General features: G+C 39.9%; 1 protein-coding gene and 1 long non-coding RNA gene across 4 annotated transcripts; one reads left to right on the top strand and one right to left on the bottom strand.

Moving 5' to 3' along the window:
* The first annotated feature begins 67 nt into the window (after window positions 1–67).
* ALG14 (ALG14 UDP-N-acetylglucosaminyltransferase subunit) lies at window positions 68–25,379 on the top strand. Of its 3 annotated transcripts, none has more exons than XM_087731150.1 (4): window positions 68–176; window positions 2,953–3,104; window positions 7,828–7,950; window positions 23,450–23,835. In XM_087731150.1, the coding sequence occupies exons 1-4, from the start codon at window positions 125–127 to the stop codon at window positions 23,678–23,680; spliced, it is 558 nt and encodes a 185-aa protein (XP_087587276.1). In that variant the 5' UTR covers window positions 68–124; the 3' UTR covers window positions 23,681–23,835. The 3 variants fall into 3 exon arrangements, with proteins under 3 accessions (XP_087587276.1, XP_087587277.1, XP_087587275.1); XM_087731151.1 differs by lacking the exons at window positions 68–176; window positions 23,450–23,835 and adding exons at window positions 546–678; window positions 24,756–25,379; XM_087731149.1 differs by lacking the exon at window positions 68–176 and adding an exon at window positions 546–678.
* Window positions 7,817–24,432, bottom strand: LOC148052147 (uncharacterized). Its single transcript, XR_015698684.1, has 6 exons — window positions 24,323–24,432; window positions 19,806–20,033; window positions 19,578–19,696; window positions 18,326–18,677; window positions 16,130–16,201; window positions 7,817–7,935 (listed from the first exon to the last, which is right to left on the bottom strand). It is a non-coding gene; the product is annotated as an uncharacterized LOC148052147 (long non-coding RNA).

The raw sequence follows: 25,379 nt of genomic DNA, 5'->3' as shown, positions 1-25,379 counted from the left end.
AGCAGCGGTCGTTATTTACCCTGGCCGTCAGGCTGCGCCACGGGAGTGTGCGCCCGAGCCCCGGGGACTCGGCTGATGAGCAGCTGCAGCGGTGAAGGCCAGTTTCTGCTGTTCCCACGGATAAATGACAACTCTCCTCAAACTGGTCCAGGAGCACAGACCCGGCCTTGTTACACGTAGGCAGCGCCTCACACTTTATTACCGCGAACACGCGTCACACACCCGCCGGCAACCGCCCGGCCCCGCGCCGAGAACCGGCGGCAGCGTCCCCTCAGCCCAGCCCAGCCCAGCCCCGGGCCCTGCGCCGCTGCCCCGGCCCGGCCCGGCCCAGCCGCCGCCGGCCCCTCAGCGCCCGCCGCTCGCACCGCTGGCCCAGCCCGGCCCGGCCGGGCCCCGCTACCCGGCGGTCCGCCCTCCCGGCGGCACCTCAGCCCTTGGGCAGCGGCGAGAGCCGCGGGGAAGGTTTGAGCCACGCCGGCTGCCGTACGCCGGGAGGTGTTACCGCCCGCTTCCGCGCAGGACGGCGGGACAGCTCCGGCCGCGCCATGGAGCGCCCGCTGCTTGCCGCCCTTCTCCTCCTCCTCCTCCCCTTACTGCTCGTCCCCTTGGCGTTCCTGGCGAGGAGGCGCCGCGGCCGGCGGACGCCTCCCCTCAGGCTCCTGGTGGTGGCCGGCTCCGGTGAGTAGGCGTTGCCGCCAGCGGGAGCGGGTTGCGCCGCAGAGCGCCTGCGGTCGGCACCAGGAACTACGACTCCCGGCATGCAGCGCGGAGCGAGGGACAGCGCGGCGTTCCCCGGCGTGTCCTGGTGCATGCCGGGAGTTGTAGTCGCGGTGGCGGGCGGGAAGAGTACCGCGCTGAGGGGAGGCCCGCCCGCCGGCGGCCGCGGGTCAGAAGCCGCTGCCGGGGTGCCCGCCGCGGCTGTTCCCGGACCCACCCGGTCCGGGTCGGGACCCTTAGAGGCCGCCGCCTGTCTTTGGGCTTTTTAGTTCTTGATTTAAGAAATTGCTAAGCTTCATCTTTGTTTGGGGCATTTTCACCTGTATCTGTGTCTGACAGTTTGGTTTCTGAACCTTTCCTTCAGACAGCACATGCGTTTCATCGAAGTCGTTACCGAGTACATTGACTAAAACTGATGCAGGACAGACCTGTGCAGCTGTTTGGTCTTCTCATGGAAAATTATTGATGGCAAGGCTTTCCAAAGATCAGTACACCCCTTACATACATGACATTTTGTAATAATTTGACCCAAACCACATTTCTGTGGTTTACTTAGGAGAGTCTCAGTGGGTCTGTTAGAGGCAGCACTGTTGTCCAAGCATGTCACCCCACAGCAAGGGGATACATACACATCTGCTACTCCTTGTGACCTCCCCAAAGTTGCAGAGCAATTAATTTGCCCCCAAAAAACAGACTACCTTGAAAATTTGCAGTTGACAAATCCAGGCAAGCTTTGATTTCATCACCTCAGTGCCCCTGTGGTTTTTGCACACTAATTGAGTAATAATCCTAGGATCTTTCTGCAGTCTGAGTTCGACTGGCAGTTTTATAATTTTTCAGGTCATCTTTGCTTCCACCAGCACTGGAAATGCACTTGTTTTCCTTCGGTCCTTTGGCATCTAGTTTGTACATATTAAAAAAAATACATTCACTATACATAAGCTTACCAGGTGAAGTAATTCATAAGTCAGTTAAGATTCATACAATCTTCAAGCCTATTCTTCGAGACTTTTTTGAAATAGGAATCTTCTGCTCTACTCTGAATACTCAGATGATTGCATTAAATTTTGTGAAAGCTTCGACAAACCATCACTCACTAGAAAATCCCTCCAAACGTGTTTGAAGAATATGGCATTAAATGCTATGGAAAAGTGGCAAACTCTCATGTCTATTGCAGCAGCATAGCTCTCGCTGCTTGTCAGTTGTTTGCCAGCTAAGAGTGCTTGACTTGTATAGCAAAGGTCTCTTAGGAGGCTAATGACACTGGACAGCAGGAGGTAGTAGGAATATATTTAGTTTACTACTTTGGTCTGCAACTTCCAGCAAAGTGAAAAGTAACACATCCAGTAAATGCTTATGCACATACTTATGTGTGGAGTTTGACGTTAAGCCGATTCAGCCCAACAGATAAAAGGTGAGCCGGCTCCACTTCACCTACGCACACAATCTTCCCTCTCCCCTCTTCCACTGTTACAGGTATTCCTGTGACTCCGGTTCAGGAAACTCAACTGACAAAAAAAAAAAAAAAATTAACGCCGCTCCCAAAAAAACCACAATAAGTACACCCTCCCCTTCTCTCCTGTTTAATGCCAATTTAACGAATTGAACAAAGTGACCTTGCAGTTAGAAGGTTGTCAACACCCGTTCAAGGGCAGTGGTTAAAGCACTTGGCTGGAGCTGGACTGTTTCTTCTGTAAGCACTCAGCTTTTACACTGGCATAGCTGCAGAGTGAAATTGCTGCCTGCTTGATTTCAGTATTATGAGCTGAGATAGTGCAGCCCCTGCTCTTGCAGGTCGTAGGACTGAACGCTGGGTAGGGTCAATGGGAGGTACGCTTCCACGGCACAGCTCTGAGCCAGATCTTGTCCAGCTTCGTTTTGACCATTGCACCATGATACGTCTTTTGAGTATGGACTATAGTATAACTCTTTGCCCGCTTGTTTTTGCATCTTGTACAGGACATTAAACACAAATGTCGTACTTCTGTGTGATCCTGGTTCAATCCCATTTAACTGAAAAACGTCCATCAATACCGCTTCAGTGGGAGCTGAATTGTCTTCGTGTTACTTAAACAGTCTCAACTATCCTTTAGTTGAATCCTCTACTCTCAGAAGAGTGTCACTGATAATATTAGTACTAATAAGTTTTAAAAGGAAAAGTGACTGATTCAGCTGAAGAAATTGAAAGTTACAAAATTTTTCATATATTAACTGCAGTTTATTTTGTTTTTACAGGTGGGCACACAACAGAAATCCTGAGGTTACTCAGCTGTTTGTCAGAGTCATACTCTCCTAGACATTATATTTTTGCAGACTCAGACAAGATGAGTGAAGCTAAAATACGGTCTTTCGAACAAAAAAGGGCTGAAACATTCTCCAGTTCACAGGTAACTTGTTAAATATGCTCATGTAAGATAAAATTATCTTAACATGACATTCTATTTCAAGGCAATTTGGAGGTGGTTCTTTAAAAGGATATTCTTAAGATTAGCGGGTGCTTTTGATTTTCTAGGTATTGATAATCAATTGCACTAACATTCAGCTAAAGGTGCCATTCTGTACCTACTGTTTTTTAAATTTCTAAAAATGAACTAAATAAACACTATTAATTAATGCTGTACTAGAGAGACACTGAAAATGCAAAGTAAATATACCTAAAAATAGCAAATGCCATTCTTGCTACCAGTTTTCACTACCACCTTCCTCACTTTCTCTTAAAATGGTCTTTAGCTCCTGTTAACATGTTAATCCATTTAAGGCAATGAGGGAACATGCTCAAGAAAAGCATGCTTAAAATAAATCTCTCTTAATTTTGTAAACGGGCTAGCCATCAAAGTGTTATTTATAGCTATAAAAATATTGGGGCAGAAATATGGTGGGGGTTTTTTCTTTTATTTTTTAGTTTGGCATTTCCCTCAGTGTCATAATGTATTTTTTTGAAAGAAATTGTATCTAAAAATATTTTATCTAAGAAAACCTTAATTGAAATTGTATTATTTTTGTGTGTTTCTAGACTGTGTTTTGGTTGGATTGTAAAATTGAGCATTAGTTACACACGTTTAAAAAGTATGCAACACCTCTTAATGTCAGATAGTTTTCTGGTTGGTGATCTGAGCAAATGCTGAGCTCCTAAACATCATGAAATTTTATCTTTTTATCACGTTTGGTTGCTTTGAGCTAGTTTGCTGTATGACTAACAGACAGCAGTATGGCTCTCTGGTGACTTAAAGTGTGATCTGATGTCCAGTGGAATTAGTAGAAAGATTATATTTTTATTTAGCAATTGGAATAAGTACAAGGGAAATGAATGTTCTCATTACAAAAATCTTAGTCCTTTTGAGCAAGTAGTACAACACACAGTAAATTATTTATTTACATGGTATTGATTTCATATGGTTCACGTCTGATATTTCCTTTGTTTTCAGTAGCACTACTGGGACAAAAGATTGTAGGACTCGGTACCAATGATTTTCAGAATAAACCCTTTTAATGTAAAGGAACTGCTGCTAAGGTGAGCAACAGGCTCACTTAGGAATGACATTTTTAAGTTTGTTTACCCGACTTTCACCTTGGAAGACGAAGGTTCCTTGCCTACTACAAGCTGCTGAATCAAGTGGGGATGACTTAGTTTAAAATTGAGCGTGGCAGTCTCTTCTCTCATTGTGCACCAAGGATGAAAGTTCAGTAAAGTGACCAGAGGTATTTCCTGTTCAGAGAAATCTTGTTTGGTAATTAGTCATTCACACAGTCGCACTCACTTATCTGAAAAATGTCCAACCCTAAATTATTAAATTTCTTAAAAATACATATTTTGAGTGTTAAAGGATTATGCAATTTTGCACTAGTTCACTTAGTTCTGCTAAGCAGCTTCCCTTTCATACCCCCTCCAACTGCTAACAGATCACGTAGTTATATTTTCCTTCAACACTGAAAGCCAGAGGAACATTTTTGGCTGCATCTGAGTTTGCTGTCTGGATAACAGATGATCATTTTCCTTTGGCCATTCTTTTTCCCCTGAGCAAAAATATTTGGAGTGAAAATGGAAGATGAATTTTGGAAAGTAAAGGTCACGTGCCTATAACATATATTTGCTAACTCTCAGAGTGTGCTTTCAAGTAGTATGTGTTTTGGCACCGGGGATACTGGAGATCATCAAGGATTTAAAAATCATGTGTTAGTAGCTTCTTGCAGCTTTGAATAAATTAAAGGGAAAAGTCTGAATGCTTCAACCCATGGTCATTCCCTTCCTCATCTTGTCAAGGAAGTAAATTTTTCCAGAACTAAGGACTGGACAGAAGACAGATTACAATAATGACCTAAGAGAAAAATCAGTGTACACATTTAACAAATTCCAATGTAAAAAACCACAAATATAAGCAATTTCTCTTTTTGATCTGTGGTCTAGCCCAGTTCTAAAAGCTACAGCGTTCAGGGAGGAGGAAAGGAAGCCACAAGGAGCATCTTGCTTACAAGAAGCAAAATGCTGCACCTCTACCCACTAAGTGTCTTGAGAAAAAAAAAAAAAATCCAAAATGACTCCTATGAAAAGTCTCTGGGCCTGCTATCACTTGCCTCTTTGTTCTCTGTTGCCCCCAGCCTGTAACCACCCACAACTATTCTACATGGATGCCCCCAGAGCTGTTACTCAGGGAACCTTCTGTGCTCAGCATAGAGGAACCTGCTTCAGCTCCTGCTGACCTACTCTAGCAGGAGAAAGACGGCTTAGATTTGTTGACTGAAGAACATGAATTCTTCACTGGATCGTATACCCCCATTTGTCATGCCTGAGATGAGCAACCAGATTAACTAACCTTTACGTAATGCTCATCAGACCACATGTTCTTTTCCATTTTATGTTTCATGAGAGATATCATGCTAAGAAATCTTGTTCCTCAGCAGAAAAAAGAACTACGTAAACCCAGTTGCTTTGCAAGCATTGCAGTATATTCAGTTGAGCATATTATAATAACTCACAGCAGTCGCAAGTTTCCACCTACTTTTCCTTGCGTGCTTGCAAAACGACAATATTAACTAGGTAAAGGACTACATCACTGGTTTTGAAATTGCAATACCCAGTCAGCCATTATAGAATTGCCAGTTTGGAACATTAGTCTTCAAATAACAAAAAGGTTTCTGACTCCACTAAAGATGTAAGGAAAAATAAATACAACAATGTGACACTGTCTGGAACAGTAACAGTACTCTATCAGATGAGAGGCTGGGATTGCAGAAACAACTGGCAGTGGCTTTTAAACAAACAAACAAATCTGGTTTTGTTTCTGAGCTTAATATTTAAGTGTTGATTGACCTGTGGGCTGAAGTCCTAACATATGACATAGACACTGGTGTGCAAAGTTTCAAGCATGTTTTTTGAAGAACATAGATAAAATCAGTTTGATCTTTACTTGAATTCTACAGGTAAATTTCTACTTTGATACTGTTCGGGGTCCCTGCCAAGTTTTGCTGAAATCGGGTTTTTATGATGAAGAAAATCACATACATTTTTTTGGCAAATATTGTTTAACACCGTTTTTAGAGTGAAGGGAGCATCCTGAATAGTTCCACTGAAACCTGATCTGCCTAAAACTACCTTATCATACACATATTTCTTGAAGGACTGAATACTACGCAAGGGTCTAAACTCCACTTAGGACATTGCTTTTTATCCCCTGATCTCTTCCAAAGCTTTAAGAAATAAAGAGGTAGTGATAACCAGAATCCTATTGAATGGGGAGCAGAGGGCATGTTTATTTTTCCATATTCTGTTGTCAGACTAATGCAATCAGAGTTTCAACACCTGCAAATAAAACATAAAACAACCAGTTTGTAACATCTGTTAATGCCTGCCAGCATCACTGCAATTGAAGAACCCTATCACAATGAAACAGGATAATTTCAGTGAAGATAATTAACTTAATATTCTGCATTTATAAGTGGGGTGGTTTTTTTTATTCTTTCCACCTTATATATTAAAAAACCCACAAATTATTGCTGTTCAAGACTGATTTGTAGTTTGTATTTACCGTACAGCTATTGGCAACGTAATCTTTCCTGGTCACAAATCACCAGGGCTAAGCTATACCATTGCTAATTGTCATATTTGAAGTTACTGGGCAATTTTCAGTATTTATAATGATATCTAGAGTCTCTCACTCCCAGTACAAGTTCTGCCAGGTGATAGTGATCTGGTGTCCCGTATGAAGCGAGATAGCGACCGTCGTCGAGATCTAAACAATGTCAGTGCCAATGAACAGTGCACTGCAGCCATTATATTTGTCTTTCATTTAAACAGTCAAAAATTTCATTGGCATCAGGACTGCCTTCTGATGTAGCAATAATTCTTAGGTGTAGTTCTCTGCATCAAGGTAAAAGCCATCTGCAGAGTGCAGGAAGCCCAACTACTGTTAACTGCTTACAGTGTTCAGAGACTAATAAAACATGGATGTTTTCGGTTTATGTGACACGTTTTACACACAGTGAACAACCTCTATTTTTTCCTACTGAAAGAACAAAGAAGATTAATTTCTTAAACTTATTTTTTATTTAACAATAAGATGTTCTTGTTTCTTTATGCAAATATTTTGCATTTTGAATATGCCCCTTGCATATCTTTTGAATACTCTTTGAGTACTCATTTAAAGGATAGTTGTATTTGCTGTTACATTTTTAATAGTAAGCACCGGACATTAACTGAGAAAAGTTGTTACATTTTCTGTAGTGTAAATCCACGAAGAATTTAAACAGGCAAGAGACAGAAGAGTCATCATGTTTGGATTCTGTCTAATCAGACCTAGACTTGTGTATCGGTGACCACGAGGTGGGGCACTACGTTAACATACTGCGGGTGAAGCTGCTCCAGCCGAATTGTTTATTCAGTTAGGAATGTTTTAAAGTAAAATTAGAAGAGATGAAAAAATAGATATATAGTTCTAGTATTTCGTTTTACTTTATTGCCAGGAGCGCAAAGCACGACACTGAATAAGGCATCTAGGAGAAGGTTCCAAACTAGATTTAAAAAAAAAAGTTGGCACAGACAGATTAATAACTCTATAGAAGGAGCAACAACATTCTTAGAAAAATAACAATTCAGCTTATCGTGCTCTCTTCCAGTTCACCCTTCATCGCATTCCCAGAAGCCGTGAGGTTAGACAATCTTGGACCTCCTCTGCGGTAACAACCCTGTACTCCATACTTTATTCTCTTCCTTTGACCTACAAACTGAAACCAGATTTGGTAGGTAAAGTAAATTTTAATTTATTGAGAACTTGCTAATCTGCATCATAAAAGCATCTGGAATATCAAGACATTGCAGACTGTCTCTCATATGTATGCTTAGATTTACAGTTCAGGAAAAGTATTTTTGAATGTAAAATTAAAGCTGAAAGAGATATAGCAGCAATACACCAAGAAAGAGAGAACGAGTTGCACTGCTGGTGAATTAAAGTAGCAAATACTAGTTTCCCCTCTCAAAGTTTGCAGGTAACATCAGAGAGCGTGTCACTCCCTTGTTAATGCTGGTAGAGCTAGCACAAACAAGGTTACAGGTTCTTGATAATATCTCTTCAGGATTGCAACAGCACGAAGTGTGCCTGAAAGCCTGGTTATCCTGTTGGCTGGTCTTGCTCCTGAAATGGTATGACCAGTCTGGAACAGGCAGGTTCAGACCAGCAGAAATATATACAGATTAAGTTCTTGTGCTTATATGGACTTCTCAGCTACGTGCATGTTTATTTAGGTCTTTGGCTGACTGACATTAATTATCTCATCTAATGACAAAAACCATCACTGCTGAAGTGGCAACTCCTTGGCACTTTAGTAACTTTTTCAAGCTGTTCACAAAACCGCACTCTCATGCTAATTACAACATGTATTTAAAAATATTCCACACACTTAATCACGTCAGAAGCATTCAGGGTTGTCAGATTATAGAACTAAAATACAGATATCTGATTAATAAAGTTGTGTGTTAATGCAAGACTCAACAGGTAGTGCACTGGACTCCCAGGTTTAAGTTCTACAATTTAAGAGAAATTTTGGTTAAAGCTGGCTTTTTGCTAGAGTTCTTGTCATCTTAAGGAGTCAGTTATCCAAACATGAGTTTTTTAAAAAAAGCATTATTTTAGCAGAATTTCAAATTAATATTTTATGGGTTTTTAAATATTTTAATGAAATCTGTAAAAACCTGTGCAGTTGCAAGATATTCTTCATAATTTAGTAGCAGCATATATATACCCACAGAGGATGTTTGTAAGCAGACTTTTTTTTAGCTCTCACTGTGAACTGTATGGCTAATTCTAAAGAGGCTCATATATATTTGTGATATCTTGAATGTTTAAAGAAGCTGCTGTGAATAATTTGATCTCATTGGCTTCAATAGTACTGCTCAGTTCCTATCAGATCAAAAGCTACTTGCTGGAGTTTTCAGAGCAGTTTAGGATGCAGAACAACAGAAGTAGCTTTTTGCAGTTCTTGTTTTTCAAGCCTATTCTGAAAACTGGGGATAAAGTTGGGAGGGAGGAGGAGATGGCATACTATTCTTTTTATAGTGATTTTAATTTGGAGGGGAAATAGTAGAGGGATGTTTACACAAACCAGACATCCTAGAGCAAGCATGAGTAACAATTAGGAATCACTTTGCTACATCACTGGTTTCAGTTCATGTATATACTTTTTTTTTTTTTTAACTTATTATTGCAAAAGAAATTGACTGGAAAAATCTCACTGTGTAGCTTAATATGTTACCAAAAGTATCAACAGGACACATCACAAGAGAAGAGCAGGAAGTTACTAATCTAATTCCATGGTTTCTCTGTTGGCAAGAAGAATTTAAAGTGACAGTGGGATTTACACATAAAATTATTAGAAACAGTGTTGGAGTTGATAAACTGTGATAAGCTGTCAAAAGCCTAATGCTTTTGAAAAACACTTGTCCTTGTAAAATTAAGGATACATTTTAGGAAGGCCTTTAAGCTCTTTGTAGTGTTTAAGGGAACCACTGACTCAAAATGCTATCCAAGGAGTTTGGATAATCCATGATTAGAGAAGGGCTGAAGGGGAGAGAGTTCCCAAATATTTTTTTGCCAGGTACCATAATCAACCACAGTAGCAGCCGATACTGCCACTGGCAGAAGCATCTCTGGCATTATGCCGAATCTTATAGCACTTGAAAGCTGCTTGCATACTACTACTTGTATGCATATCTTAGTTTAAGAATTCAATAAAGTAGAATAAGTCAGAGAGCTGTAAAGATTTTAGAACATTTATCAGAGTGATTCAGGGATTAAAATGCCTCACATTGCCAGTGAAAAGATACTGTGTGGTATGTGAAGCAACTGGTAATATTTAATTGCCTTTAAAAGAAAATGTTCATGGTGAATTGCAACTCTTGGCAAAATGTAATGCTTAGTAGTTCAAAGAACTAGAAAGGGTGGGACAAATGCTGGCCTTTACAGGACTCATCTATAACTTTTGGCATGGAAATCAACACCCGAGTTTAGAAACAAGCACAGTATTACATCATGATGAGAGCTTCATATTTTTAAACAGTAGAGCTTATGGGTACTGTACATTTTCAGTCTAGGCAACTGTTTTTGTTTAACTGCAGGAGGGGAAGACAACTTTGAATTGCTTCTAAGTCATTTGTACGTATGAGTGGTCCCCAAATCCTTACACTTGCTTGTCAGAAACACATCCATGTTTGAAAGAACGACTGACGTCTTCTCCAGATATCCAAAAGCTAAAGAAAAGCAAAAATGCTGGAGTTTTCAAGGAATGCAGGACAGGAGAAGTACTGCAAAGGGAGCCTGAAACTATTAGGTGCACAAAGGCAAGATTTGGAGCAGATAGGCTTAGGTTGGCATAACTAGCATACCTGTGGAGCCAAAATAGCTGTAAAGGGGAAACAGCAAACCTAGCTGCACAGGAGTTACTTTATATGTGCTTATTTACATGAGCACTGTGTCCCCTTTGTATCTCACACTGATCTTCTGGCAAAGCTTCTTAGTTTACTTTGCATGAGAAAGCAGTTCCATCTAACCCTTCTTCAAGATAGTGAGTTCAGAAAGAACTGAACAACTTCCAGGAGACCTTTGCCGTCTTGTAGGACTTGACCCACACTTGAAATGGGCCCCCAGAGAGTTCAAGAAATGTAAAAGTTAGCTTAGTTGTTCAGTTTGAGATCATCCCTAAGAGGCCCATTTCTGAGTTACGAACATCTGCGCTCCGCAAAGTTAAGTCCCTTTAGAGATATTAAACCAAGTAACAAAATTAAGACGTCAGACGTGATGATCGGCTTGTGTTCCTATAGCCAAGGATTATAGAAATATACGTGTCAGAATGTTTTGCAGGCACTGGGCGGTTTTTATAACATGTCAACCTTAGATAGGCTTCTTATGCAGAGGCCTAAAATTCCAGAAAAGCAAGGCTCGTGCCAGCACACTCTGCCTACACCTTCCTTCCCCCAGAAAAGCTTTTAAAACCATGCATCAGTAGCAGCCAGATTTAATATGCAGTCATAGCCTCAAAGACTGCAAATTTCTACCGTGAAAACAGGCAGCTGGTCAGAGAAGAGAGACTTTTATTGCCTTCATTGAGAGAAAGGCTGAGAAGAAACATAAAACCAATATAAAATGTTAGAAGATCTACCATCTAGGGAAAGATGCAAATCCTTCTTAGACAGTTACAGAAAATTAGATAAGCTGCACAGAGATTTTTCACAAAGACAGAAAAATTACTGAATCTTACATAGATTATTTGATGTCCAAGAAGGCATAAACTAATGTTACAGCCTTCCTATAATGTGCCTGAAGTCAGTCAGTCAGTAGGTACAAGTTCAGAGGAAACCGGTCTTCAGTTCTCTAGTTGCTTACAGAACTATTGTGCTTGTTGTCTCTGGGCCAGTTTGCTAGCCCTGAAACGAAGTCTGCAGGTGATCTAGCCCTTTGGCTGGGTCATGATTATGCCAGTCATTCTGGCATACCCGAAATTCAAACTGAAAACAAAGCATACATGTGCAGCACACAGCAGAAAGCTGTACAGAGATTGCATCCAGTCCTTGTTTTCAGCCATAGATGGGCTATGTAATTGGGTCAGTGATTTGTTCTCCTTTAAATGTAATTAAATTTCACCTAGAATTGTGCAGGAGTGCTGCGTAAAATTCCATTCATTAGTGGATTGTGCATCCTGGACCCTTAGGACCAGGCTTTTTTTGCTTTTCTGTGGACGCTTCTCAGCAGTTCCTACTGCCTCAGTGCTCTACAGAGCCAGAGATAAACAGATATTTTCAGATCACTGCTATTTGGAAAAGCCTGTGTTAAATCAGGCAAAGAAGGCAGTCCTTCCACATTAGGGCCTCCTTCCCATGGGAAGTCTGTAGTAAGAAGTTTACATTTGCACAGCAAGTACAACAAGCTCTGCTGTCTCCCCCCCCACCAGCTGTCAGCTGAATGGGTCTCTCCTTTTTAAACTTTTCTCTAGAAGCCTGAAACCTGCACAGCTGATTATGCTTCTAGCAGTCTACCATTTCTTTTGTGACTGCACAACCTATCACACATGCCTGGTCCCCCGACTGCTTAAATTCACTACAACAAGCTTCTAGAGTTGTTACAGAAGCATTCACACAGTAAGCTGTATGAAAGGAGATCATTATTTCATTTAGCTAGGACTTTCCATTCTTTGTGCCCTGCCCAAAATGTCTTAAGTTCATAACACTTTAACAAATCACTATGACAAATAATAAGTTATTGTCCCCTATGTCACATTTCTTATTAGAACTTTGTGGAAAGCCACAAAATCTGAGTGGAGCATTTTTTCTCTATTCACTTCGTAACAAGTGAACTTTTTATAATGCAGTATTAAGACTATCTCGTGCATTCTTTTGTAGACTGAATCTTTCCCCACTATTTATAATTCTTTTGGACCAGATTGATTTTACAGTATGTCTGATCTACTGTTGTTCTTCTGGGATCAAAACAGTCAAGACAGGCAAGAGTAAGAACATCATATTAAGACCATCAGTGATACAAATTGTGTGGTCTAAAAAGAAAACAAGTTAAGCCATCCAAATTTGTGCTTAACTTCTCAGTGTTAATGAAAATAAGTCTTATTCACCCTTCCTCTACCTTGTGTGCTGTGTACAGCTACCCTGCAGCCATGAAATAGAATTACCCTCTGCTGAGCACAGATAAACATCTAAAGCTATTCAAATCAGTTAGTCTAAGGCTAGGTTGTAGCTCTGCTCTTTCTGTGACTGCCAATTAGACATGCCTATAGTCACTACATTTCAGAGGGAAGATAGGAGTAGCAGTAAAGATGAACTGAGATCTCAGCTTAGATTTAAGCAGAGTTTAAACTAAAGACAGATCAGTCTTAACTTAGGTTCATTGTGAACTTAATGAACACCCTGGTCACACTTCCACGTATGTTATAAAGCATGGTTTCAAGTAAACAGTCTCGCTAAAACTGACCACTGAACCAGGCCACTGGTATGCAGATACAGATTGCTAACACTTCTAGGTTTTGCATTGTAAAGACATTTCAGGCAGCTATTTGATGCGGATTCTTGCTATACCAACTGCAGTGATTAGGCAGTAGCCTCAAAGATGTTTATATACATATAAAATATCAGGTTTAGCTAACCTAAAATACCGCTTTCAAGTTCTAGTTAAAAGAATGCTTAACTAATGAAAGACACATTGAGATCTGCAGTTAAAGGCTCATTTTAGGCCACTATTAGTAATATGTATGATTATATTTAACAGTCTTTGGATTTAATTTCTCCTTTCCTTTTGAGTAGAAGGAGGCTACTATAATAAGCAGTACTTTTTGATATCAGGAGACGAGATAAGCCCTTATTTTTAAATAGGCTCTAAAAGGGTAGATGGTATTTCTCATGGTGCTCTGACCAAGAGACTTTAGTCAGGTTCAGACTCAACCAAGGTGACACTTAGAACAACAGCTTGCTGAAAGACAGCTAGTACCTAGTGTTTATAGCTACAGATGTAGTTTGTTAACTACCATTTCATTTACTTGGCAAAAGCCTTTTACTGAATTGTTTTATGACCAACTTTTTCATCCACATGAAGTCAAATTTGCTTTACTTCCTACTGATTTATCAGCACCAATAAGCCACAGACCCACTCCATGGTAGTGTAGGTAGGGAGTTAGTTTATTCTCCAGTCTGCATCTGCCTTGGTAGTCTTGTTCTTTTTTAACCAACCTTCTATCCATCTCCCACAGTTTCTCACAAGACTCAGTGGTGCCACTATTTCTTGACACAAACTTCTGGCAGAGATCATGATGTTTGGTTGGTCCCACTGACAGTCTGGGTGTTAATGTTTTAATAACCAACACTAACATTCTGACAGACTTGAGCATTAGTACCACTTTCACACCTGTCATTTATTATTCTTTTTAATTGATTGGTTCTATGTTTCTCATTTTACATTTGGCAGCTAGGCTGGGGAGTATGCTGAGCTCACATGTCCCATTCTGCTTCCACATACCTGCAAAAGCATCATACGTACTGATGGAAATTGCCATTCCAAAGACCTTTTAATCCCAATGACAGACCTGCCACCTTTCACCTGAAATACAGGGGCAGTTAAGTAGGGTGCCTAAGGTTAGCTTCATCAAAAAAAGAGTCAAGCCTGCATGTTTCTTTGTGTGTCCGAATCTAGATTCTCAAACTTTTCTTACTAAGCTGTTGCCTAACTTCTGAGGCTCTTAATGACCCCAGTTATCGTTCCTTTCATCAGTAAAGGCCCTAGGCATAGCCAGAAACAGACCTGAGCTGTTTTAAGTCTTTACAGTGTCAAATAGCCACATGCACAGCCCAACTCCTGAGCTCTGCTGAGATCCAGAAACCAGGAGCTTCCCTCTCTACTTTGCTTGTGGATGCTGATCCAAATCACATCAGCTGGGCCCCTTCCCCTGTCTCTTGCCCCTGAGGACACTGGACTGGTAACTCTGGGTCAAGCCACTAAGCACCTAGAAGGCAGAAGTGACAAGGCCTAGTGCTGTTACAATTAAATCCTTTTGTTAAATCTAGTTCCTAGTGGTTTTGTGGAACCTCTCCTTTTCTCCCATAAAAAAAAAATCCACTAGGTAAGATTTTTTTCTGTCTCTCCCCAAACTTTTTATAAAGTGAGAGCTGGAGAAACAAGGGAGTTGTTGGTGCTTCCCAATATTTTTCATTCTAAGATGAAAATAATACTCAGAAAAAAGTAGTGCACATTAGAAACCCAACCACACAGTATGCTAATTTAAGTCCTTGCTCTTCCACTTCTGTCTTCCCCATTCTGGCATTCACTGATCTTATTTATCCTAGTTAGGTAATCTGCCTGTAGGACCACACAAGTCTCTGCTTGTTTTGAAGAGCACCTCACCTCCTGTGTGTATTGTATGATAATAACCACAGGAACCATACCAACAAGGTGCACAGAAGTGGACTAGAAAGGTTTTCACGGCAACGCTACAAGCTATAGGTGCTGACCAGCCTGAGCACAAGCTGTTGCTATAGAATGCTGTAACTATCTCTTTGCACCCCTGATGATTCAAGCGATTTAGAGAACAGAAGATGAAAGTGTACTCAGGTATAATTCAATTCTACCTTAATTACCTGATTTACATCAGACTACACATCTAGATTTTTTTTGTTCTAGCCTGCATTCTGCAGGTACATTCAAAGAGCAAATAGGGTGTGAAATTTTAGCTGGTTTTATTTTCAGGTTGTGGAGGGAAGTGAACTGGATAAGATCTTCACTATTAAAAAAAAAAAAAAAGCAAGCCAGTAGGTAGCTTAATGACCTTTATAATGTTCAAACAGAACCTGAAATTCTTCTTTCTCCCCACCAATAGCAATAATAAGGAATTGTTGGAGAAGGTTCCTGCTTTTTTTTAAACCTTAAAAAAATATTAAAAATTCTGAGCTAGTTTTCCTCGAGGTTCAAAACTTGAATTTTCAGACATGCTAATGAGCTAGACTAGCAAAAGCTTTAACAAGGACACTCCCTCCCACATGCTTAAGTATTTGAGCTAAGGAGAAATCCCTTTCTCTCTTAAATTCTCAGATATCTCTTTTTATGATTACCAGATAGATTTATATTCCCTAGAAGAGATCTTATTTCTATCATAACTGCATTACCTTCAATTAGATGAGCAACATATCTCTTGAAACCTTTTAGAGTTACTCATTTATGAAAAAAAGTATCAATTTTTCTCCCTTTGCCATCCAGGCTTAAGTTGCCATCAAAGTTACTAGCAGAAATTGATTCTTAATGGATATGGCCTGCTATGTCTGAACATATTAAAAAAATAATTCTATTCAAAAGAAAATGGCACATACATTTTATCTTATTCTCGGAGTATGTTACTGAATCAAAACACATGCTAATAAAACCAATACTCTCCATACCTGGAGATCTTCACTGAGAAGGATATACAGGAATCTTGATGCATCCTCTGTGAGGAGTAAATTATTGTTTTCCTGGTGTTAAAGTAGAAAATACTGATGTGAGAAAAAGTAAATGCTGTGCCCCAAATCCTGTGGTGAGTCCACAGCGGAGCTATGAGTACAACCCTGGTTTCTTGACTGTCCATGCTTGCATCTTGGTCATGAGCTCATAAGGTAAATATATTTAAAATTAAAATTTGAGATATTTGTTCACTGGTGCTTTTGTTAGTTTAATTTTACAGTTAGAGCATCTCCAATATTAAGAGAGCTGGTCCCACAACTGCAGGGCTGTAGCACTTGCACTTGTGTTTCCCACAGACTTGGGGGCTATTCAGGATACACTGAGCAGTCAGATGAACTGCTTGGGTCCTTGGGAATCGCAGGATGGGAAATGGGAACAGCTGAGACCGAGAGGTGCCTTTGTAGGTAGCACTCAGTACTTCTGTAGGTGAAGGAAAAAAGTGTTCAGATGGAGACTTCACCTTACAGGGCATTAGTGTGAAGTCTTCAAAACAGTAAGGTAATACTAAAAACAAGCAAGGACTGATGAGCTCATGAGATGCTGTAATTTACATAGCAGAATACAAATTAATTAATTGCAGACTCTCTCTTCTTGTGCCACAGAAACAACCAACCTCCCCCCAGCAAAAAAACCACACACAAAGAAAAACATTTGTTATTACACTGAAATCATAAAAGGCAATAAAATCCTGAAATGTCAAAACCCCTAGGTCCTACCTGATGAATGCAGGAGCCCAAAACTAGCCCTGACATAAAAATGAGTACGTTATTATGTTTTTTCTTTTAGTTTTCCTTTCAGTGTCCAAGGACCTCTACTCAGCTTTCACTAAACGTGCCTATTCAGGTTCCCTGTCACTGGAATCATTCTCTGCTCCATTTCTCTTGTTTCTGAAAGATCCTTTAGGTTATTCTATGGTTAGATTTGTAGTTTCATGAAGGCGGCTTTCTTTGTGTCGCGACTGCGTCTTCCGCCCCCCGTTAGTTTTCTGTATTTGTATGTGATTGAATTGTGTTTATTGTTACTTCTACTACCTTTGTGAAAGGTTTATTATTTTTGTCTGCCATTGTTTCTAGAATTTCTCAAAGCTGATTTTTGTAAGGTTTCCATGTATTGTAACTTGCTATGGCACTTTTTTTTTTTTTTTTTATTATGCAAGTCCAGCAACCAACAACAGAACATTTGGGCGTCTGTCATCAACTAAGAACATGCAATGAAAACAAAAATACATAACACAGATTACGATCCCTTTAGCTGCTTTCTCTAATTGGTGCATTTCCTTGCTGCCCTTTGAAAACTCATTCCAAAGCCAGAATTCGCTTTGCCTAGCAAGGTGGAAACTTGTCAAACTTGGTCCTAATCAAGGAACTTTCTGCTGAAAATACCTTTGGCTGAGGAGTTTTGTCAGATCTGTAGATGGTCTAAGTTGTTCATCAGAGCTGAGCAAGATTGGTTTATGCTCCTTTTTCTTGATAGAGGGATTAAGGGATTTGTTTTGGGTTTTTTTGTTTTTTAAATGAAGCCTTATTTGCAAACAGGCAAGCTTTTTTTTCCTTAAGTCTCTTCTATGAGGGTATGGCAGCATGGTCATGTTTTAAAATTCCTTTTTCATCTGTGCTAACTTCTTTTCAATTGTAATGCAAACTGGTTTCCCACTTCCTCTCTTCCATGCTTGCTTCTTTTTTTATCCCCTTTCCCTTTCCTTTTCCTTTACCTTCCTTAAAATATCAGGAACAGCTATTCAAATTTCCTTGGCTTTTCTGACAAACCTCAAAGATATCTTCTGGGCTTTCATATATTAACAGGCTGAACAGTTAGTTTTTGTTCCCAAATGTTAAATAGCCATTGAAATGAAGTATTTATCAACAAAAGCTGAGTTTTAGCAGTCCAGCAAAGACACAAACAAAATAAAATTATTAATAAGTTACTGCTTTTAGGCCCAGACTTGTTCCTGAGAAACAGAAAATACCTATTTGGTTTTTTTCCTACATTTTTTTAAAAGTAGGTCTGTTTACTTGCATAGATATACAATGCTCATGCAATTAATGCAGCTTGGGTCAGTTTTGTATCACTCCATTTGCCTTTGCCTCTTTCTTTTAGTAATTCTCTACCACCACCATCTATTCCCTTATTCTTACCTCCAGTTGTTTAGCCCTGTGGGGAAGGGAGCATCGCCAGGACTAAGGAGGCCTGAGCAACGTCCTAAACACACTCCAGGAGGTAGCTCTGTAGCTGGCAAGCAGCGCAGTCTTCAGTTCACGCGTGTGCATCACCCTACAGCTGTAATCAGCACTCCCACACCATAGGCCTGCCCAGCCCCAGAAAGCTGGGCAGTTTTTCTGCTCTTGTCCAGCTGGCAAAGGCCAATCTCATTGGAAGTCATTAAGGAGAACAGCAGGTGTTGACAGTTTCTTATGCAAAGCAAATCTCACATTAGTTTTCCACTTTCTGCTAAGTTTAGGGGGACTTATGTTGTCCTCACTTTGATTGCTGTAATTTGGGAACATAAGCAGTACTCAAATACTTGTTCATTAAAGATATATAGCAAATGCATGTTTACATATTTATGAGAAAAACTGCAAGTTTTCTGCTTTACTCATTTTTGTTTTAACTAGTGGCCTGACATTTAATCCCAGTGAAGCTGTGAGCTATGCTTTCAGTGTTTTAGCTGGTAAATGTCAGTCTGCTACAGTGCTGCATTCACCAACTCTAAAGCAGCTTTTATCAGCAGTGGTGCCATGTGCCAGTGTTCCCAGTGTGCCAGACTGCTGGCTTAGCTTGTTTTCTTTCAACAGCTGTAGAAAATATCTGAAACAGAAAGGCAAGAACTATTCCATTTTTACATGAAAGCGATTAATATGAAATTAGATTTAGAGAGAGAATTGCTAAGTATAAATGTTGTATTCTGATCCTTTACTTTTAAACCTCCATTAATATACAGATTGATTAGTTTATCATACTGTTTAGAAGTCTGGTTACATTGAATTGGTAGAGGATTTTAGTATGTAGGGTTTAGTTTATAGGCCTAGCTGTGAAGCCAGGCAGCCAGTGAGCCATTTTAACACTTAACTGGACATTTCTTTGCATTAGAGGTGAATGTAAATGGTGTAAAGAGACCTGCAGCACTGGCTTCTGGAACGATCCCTTACAGCTTGTTGGCAGCAAAGTCAGATAGCCCAGTGACCAAGAAAGTCCTTGGGTGGTTGCAGCTCAAGAGGTCACAAAGGTGACATAAAAATTGTCTTTGGCCCCTTCTTTCCCCCTTGTGCTGCCTCACCAAGGAAGGCTGAACCAAATAAACCAGAGATCTTCAGAGACATATCTCATGCAAAGCAAATAATCTACAAGCAGCCTTGTAGCTAAAGTAAATAGATATTGGGAAACATTTACCCTGAATAGCCGGTTGACCTTGAGAGGCCCTGGTTCTTTCTTGCCCAATAGATGCCTGCTTCTTCTCCACAGCATACTGCTGATTGCCATTGGAGTCCCTGAAACATACTTGTATTCTGCTGGAGGGGAAAAACAAAAGCCTTGGTCTTTTCAAGGTGGAAGACATCAATCATTCTCCAAAATTTCCTTTTGAACGGTGTTTTGAAATTCACTAGTAGGACAGCTCACCTTCTCTTACGTGTTTAAGGAAGGCTGTAGATGATTCAGTTCCTTTCCGCCATCAACATGTTCGTATACTGGCAGGAGCCAAACAGCAGCATTTCTAGCTTATAGATTCCACAACAGTTCCTCTTCTTTATAACGTGAATACTTGTTTTCTCAGAATTTTCCCCTGTATCCCTTGAGGAGTGTATGATGTTGGATTCCAGGCAGCAGGAGTGCTGGTCTCTCTTCTTACTGACAGTGTGAGAGGGAGTAAGTAGGACTGGTCAGACCAGATTTTTGGAGGGGAATTGCCACTCCAACATGTGAGCAACTGCACCAGTTCTAGGTACGACATGTCTCTAGACACGCACTGAAGGTTAACTGAAGGTTAATTTTTAATGATCAGAAAGGTTGATTAATAGTTCTAACTTACAGATCACAACCCCAAATTCAGATAGGGATCTATTTTTCTGTTGGCTTCAGCAGGTTTATACCAGAGTCTCTTTCAGGAGACAATTCCTAAACCCAAGCATTTGAGAATAGGAACATCTATAGTCAGAGTATTTTATGGGCATTTTGCATACAGAGATCCTACAAAGCCTCATCTGCTTTGTCTTGTTTGAACTGGTATGTGTGGAAGGGGAAAGAGCAGAAGACTTGAGTTATGATCAGATCATGGTTTTTTAGAGATGCTTAGTCCATAATTTTCCTGATCCTTTTTCTCACATTCAAGTACTTTTCCATGAATCAAAGGGCGTCTGAGAAGCAGCTTACAAGTTATAAACGGTCAGTAGAAGGTATAAATTGAGTGCATCATATAAAACCTGAATATAGTAAAGTTATTTTATTATGATTTTAATTTTGATTATTGCTTTTCTGTTTTGTGCCTCAGCAAAGTAATAACAGCAACTTAGCATGGCCTTTAGAGCTACATATAGATTCATAAATAGACACATTTACTATTATTTCATTACATGATCTTTTGTGAGTACACTTCGTTTGGAATTCATTCTAGCGTTTACCTTTGCACGTGCATCTACACACAAGAATACCAAATACTAAAAAGACTGGAGCTGCTAGCCAAGTTTAATAAAGGGGGGAAGCAGGAAGAAGTGTATGGCACAGTGGCTTGATAAAGACCATGACTGTAATAACTCGGCTTTTTATAAAACCTGTTCTACCATTCTCAACTTCTCGGCTGAGAAGAACGTTAGGATGTCTACCTGACGTAAATCATATTTGCGATTGGTATTTTTTGTGTCAGAGTGTGGAAAATAAGGGACCGATGTGAAACGCTCTCCTTGCTTTAGGCAACTGGGTTGAGCTTTCGTAGTAGATGGAGGCTAAAAGAGTGCAGAGCCAGTACGAGTCCAGAAGGAAGACAGGTGGAAAGGCGCCTGGGAATAGGAACGCAGAGGGATATGAATACCAGAGATCACAAAGAAAACCAGGGAAGAGAGGATGGGTGGGAGACATCTCAGAGGGCTGGGCGGAGTACAGAGAAACGTCGAAATGGAAGACGCTGAGGAAAGGACAGGGGAGAGGACTGTAATGCAACAGAAAAAAGCCCTAGGGAGCAATGAAGATGAGACAATATTTGTACTGCAGGTAGCGCAACTCAAGGAAAGTGAAAGCGGAGTTTCTGTTTAGCAGTAGTGCACGTTTTTATCTGTTCGCTTAAAGCTGTATTTTGAATCTGAAATTAGTAGTCAGACTGAATATTCAACTCAAAAAAAAGTAGAGAATAACTCTTTTGGACTGTTTTGGTGCTTCTTATGCACTTGTCTGAAACAGACCAGATTCTGCAGCAGGGACCCTGGGGGGTTTTGCCTGCAAACACAGGAGAACACTCCAAGTTGTTTCCTATGCCTATGTTTACACTACAGTAACAAATGTTATTATAAATAGAGATACCTAAACATGCCTTAATTTAGATATCAGTAGCCATGTACCAGTAGCACAACCAACAACAGTGCAAATTAATCAAACTTGTCAAGAAATAGGGCAAAATGCCTGGTTTAGGTCACAGGTATGGAAAAGTTTCTTTCAAGTGCTAAAAGGCAGCGTGTGTGGTTGGTTTATGGCCTTGCTTGCCAAGCCAAATGCATAAAAAACAGATCTTCATTCTCAGCAGAATGTAGAGTAGGTTTTAAAGTTCCAGCATGGATTTACTTGAAATCAGGTTCAGGAGGAGGTCTGAAACCATAGTATATTACTCTGATTTCAGAAGTCTAGTATGCAAAGTTGGTGTGTTCAGCTTCTTAGCTATGTAACGGCTAATATAAAAGAATTACACTCTTGCAATTTTCTTATACCAGTATTTGTGGCTGTTGATACCCTAAAATTTCAAGATTAAAACAATATGCAGCACATTGCTTGTAAGGGTCTTTCAGAAAACATCAGCAAGTCTCGCATGAATAAATAGCTCCGTTAAGATCAACAATAAAATCAGAATAATTTTGCATACAGTATTACATTCTGTTGATTCTGATAAGAAAACACTGCATTACGGTCATCGCATCCCCAAGCTAGATTTCCGGGGCCATCTTAAAGGCAAAGGAAAGTATAAGTGAGAGAGTTTGGAGCTCAGTAGCACCAAAGCTGCTGCTGCTTTTAACTGAGGCAAGGTGCTGTTGGCCAGTTTATCCGTGTGATCTTGCCACAAAGCAGGGAAGGGAACATTCTGAAATCTTTGCTACAGCCTTGAAACAGAAACTTTTTTCCCCCACCAACATAATATCTTTCACAAGCCGGTGAACTTGGAACAAAATAATGTGAGTTCATAGGATATAGGGCCATGGTTTTATAAAAGAACTCTTTATTTCCACATAACCCCCAACTGTGCAGAAGAGTGCTGATTACATGGTAGTAGTTAAATTTAGTAAGAAATTCCTTGCCTGAAATCAATTTTGATACCCAAGTAGTGTGCCTAATATACCCTGGTTTAAACGTTTTACTTTTAAGCAATCTGTTTTTCAGTTTACCAATGTCTAAAATTGAAAGACCACTTTCTTTTACTGTTAACATTTATAAGTCAACTTGCGATCCTCTGCTACAAGGACATGACATGTATTTACCAAAACACCTCCCTTCTGTATGCTTGTTTCTCTGTACTAGTGTTTATTAAAAGAAAAAAAAAAAATCCAGTCATGCATGTCAGCTAGTAGATTCCAACATTTTTGCTGAACTCTTAAGTGTTTTGCTGACTTAAGCCGAAGTTCAAGAGGTTTATAACTGGATCCCAGGTTTAGTAATCCTAATTAAACTTCTTTGGCCTTATTATGCCTTAATCTATGCACAAATCTCATGATTGATACAACACAAAGCTGTGACTGAGATTGCAAGCTGCTTTAGTTATATACCCATGAGTCAAGGAATTCTGCTTCCTTCATAGAAATAAACTGTGCCGTCTCAGAGCCCTTCTCCTCCTCCTTGACATGTAAAGAAAGATGATCTTTTTTGGCAGCTACTTTGAAATAATGTCTTTTGTTTGCCCCATCCCCCCTCTTTTTTTTTTTTTCATATTCACTTGCCTCCTCTGTTTTTTAAAATATCTTTGGAAATAATTTTTTTGTAAATGTAATGTTATATGAATATACACACTTTTAATTCTTTACTGTATGAAAAAAAACACGTTTTACTTTTCTAAAATGTTTCATCTCTTTTAGATATTGTGCAATGGACCAGGAACATGTGTTCCTGTCTGTATATCTGCTCTTCTTCTTGGGCTTCTAGGAATAAAGAGAGCAATCATTGTGTACGTAGAGAGCATCTGCCGTGTGGAAACTTTATCCCTGTCTGGAAAGATTCTTTACTACTTTTCAGATTACTTCATCGTTCAGTGGCCTGATCTAAAGGAAAAATATCCCAAGTCAGTATATCTTGGTCGAATAGTGTAACAACAGAAGACAGGCTTTACCTAAAATAAACTCTGCAAGCTCCTCACTGAAGAAATGCATTCATGTAGCAATTTATTTTCAAGGATTCCTGTTAAGAAGTTAGGCTGGTACTGGACAAGTAGACAACAATAAAGATATCTCTACATTTAAGTACATTTTTGTGTAGTTGTATTTATTGCCATCATGTAGGTCTGTTCACCAGTACCCCATAATGGCCTTAAGTCTATGCTGTCTCTGTTTTCATTTAGTTTTCCCGCTATGTGAATGACAATTTTTGTCTACAAATAAATATGGGAATTTGTATGAATTGTAACATTTCCTGTAAGGAAACTTTGTGTAGTTTTCTAAATTGTAAGAAACAAAGTCTTGTTCTAGCACAACAGAATTTATTTCCTGTATGCTAGCAGTGAAGTCCCTTGTGAATCCTTAGAGTATAAAGGAAACAGTTATATTAAGTTGGCTTCATGACAGTTTGTACTCTACAGTCTTCCAAAACCCCCAAAGCATTAAACCAGTATCATTTTTCCTCTGGGCTTGTCAAAGCTGTCCTTATAATCTGTAGTGCACCTTTTGAAAATTGTTGCTCCCTTCTTAAGATAAATAAAAAGGTGATAAGTGTCATGCTACAGGCACAGTACTTACAGATTTAAGAAGTACTTTCTTCAAAGCTTACGTGCAAAAACCCTAGCAGGTTTACATCACGGAGAGCAAACTGTCACTTGGGAAAATTGAACTGGTTCAGGCTCTAAAATATAGAGAAGAAAAAAAAGTTACTATCAGTAATAGGGGAAGGAATGGAGTTTCCCTCTCTTTTCCCGATACAGTGAATTTGACTTTCAGTATATCCTGTTTTCTCATTTTAAGCACCTTACTTTCAGCAGTACAATATGCACTTCAGATTTTGTCACGGAAAATAGTATTCTGTACATTGGAACAACTTTTGAAAGGTATTTTGTTGGCACTAAGTGTGTGAAAGTCTACTTTAGCATTTCACATTCATCTGGCAGAACGTAATTCTATGCTCTGTTCCACCTATAAAGCAATATAAACACGTCTGTCATCCGTACGCACGCAGAGCTATGTGTCTGGCTACAGAAACACATACAAAGAAGAAAGCTCAAAGAAAAGTAGAAACGCTCTACAAACTGCACAGCCTGACTCTGGTGAAGCCAAGAGCAGCTCCTGACGCTGCCGCAGGAGGAGACTCCCTCTCTGAAGCCTTTTCCTCGGCGTCGGATGTCAAAACCTTGCAGGAGCTACTCTGGTAGAGAACGGGGGGGTGGAATTTAGCTGAACAGAAACAGTGGTTCCTGCTGTTAAGAAACAAGGGTCTAGAGGAATAGTCTGCTTTATGCAGAAAATCATTAGAAATCATCAGAAAACATTATGCAGAAAATTACTGTCATGATGTTGCGAGGCCTTGTGGGGAAGCCAGCCGTTATAACCTGTCCAACAGGCTTAATAATCCTCAGCATAAGTAGAGTCCCTTGATGTGGTCACATGTGAGTTCAGAACAGAGAGTTTTTGTGGTTGTTAACGTAGATTATGTCTGACATTAAAGAGCAGTTAATAGGTTAAGACTATGTGGGAAGGACTCTCTGTGCAGTACATACTCAGGTCCTTGAAAATGACCTGGCTGAAGTAAATCTGGTGCGTGCAAGGGCTTTTTTCCCCTGAACTGGAGTGAGGACTATATTAT

This window comes from Nipponia nippon, unplaced genomic scaffold (genome assembly GCF_047370975.1).
Source record: "Nipponia nippon isolate SJK-2023a ecotype South Korea unplaced genomic scaffold, ASM4737097v1 scaffold_5, whole genome shotgun sequence".
Classification (NCBI taxonomy): Eukaryota; Metazoa; Chordata; class Aves; order Pelecaniformes; family Threskiornithidae; genus Nipponia; species Nipponia nippon.
The sequence above is the reverse complement of the archived record's forward strand: the minus strand, read 5'-3'. Positions and strand labels throughout refer to the sequence as shown.

What these genes read in the sequence shown, in the direction of transcription:
- ALG14 (XM_087731149.1), top strand. Translation starts at nt 546, where the DNA reads ATGGAGCGCCCGCTGCTTGCCGCCCTTCTCCTCCTCCTCCTCCCCTTA. An exon ending in CCTGGTGGTGGCCGGCTCCG is followed by an intron (nt 679 to 2,952) that starts GTGAGTAGGCGT and finishes TTGTTTTTACAG; the next exon opens with GTGGGCACACAACAGAAATC. An exon ending in AAACATTCTCCAGTTCACAG is followed by an intron (nt 3,105 to 7,827) that starts GTAACTTGTTAA and finishes GCTCTCTTCCAG; the next exon opens with TTCACCCTTCATCGCATTCC.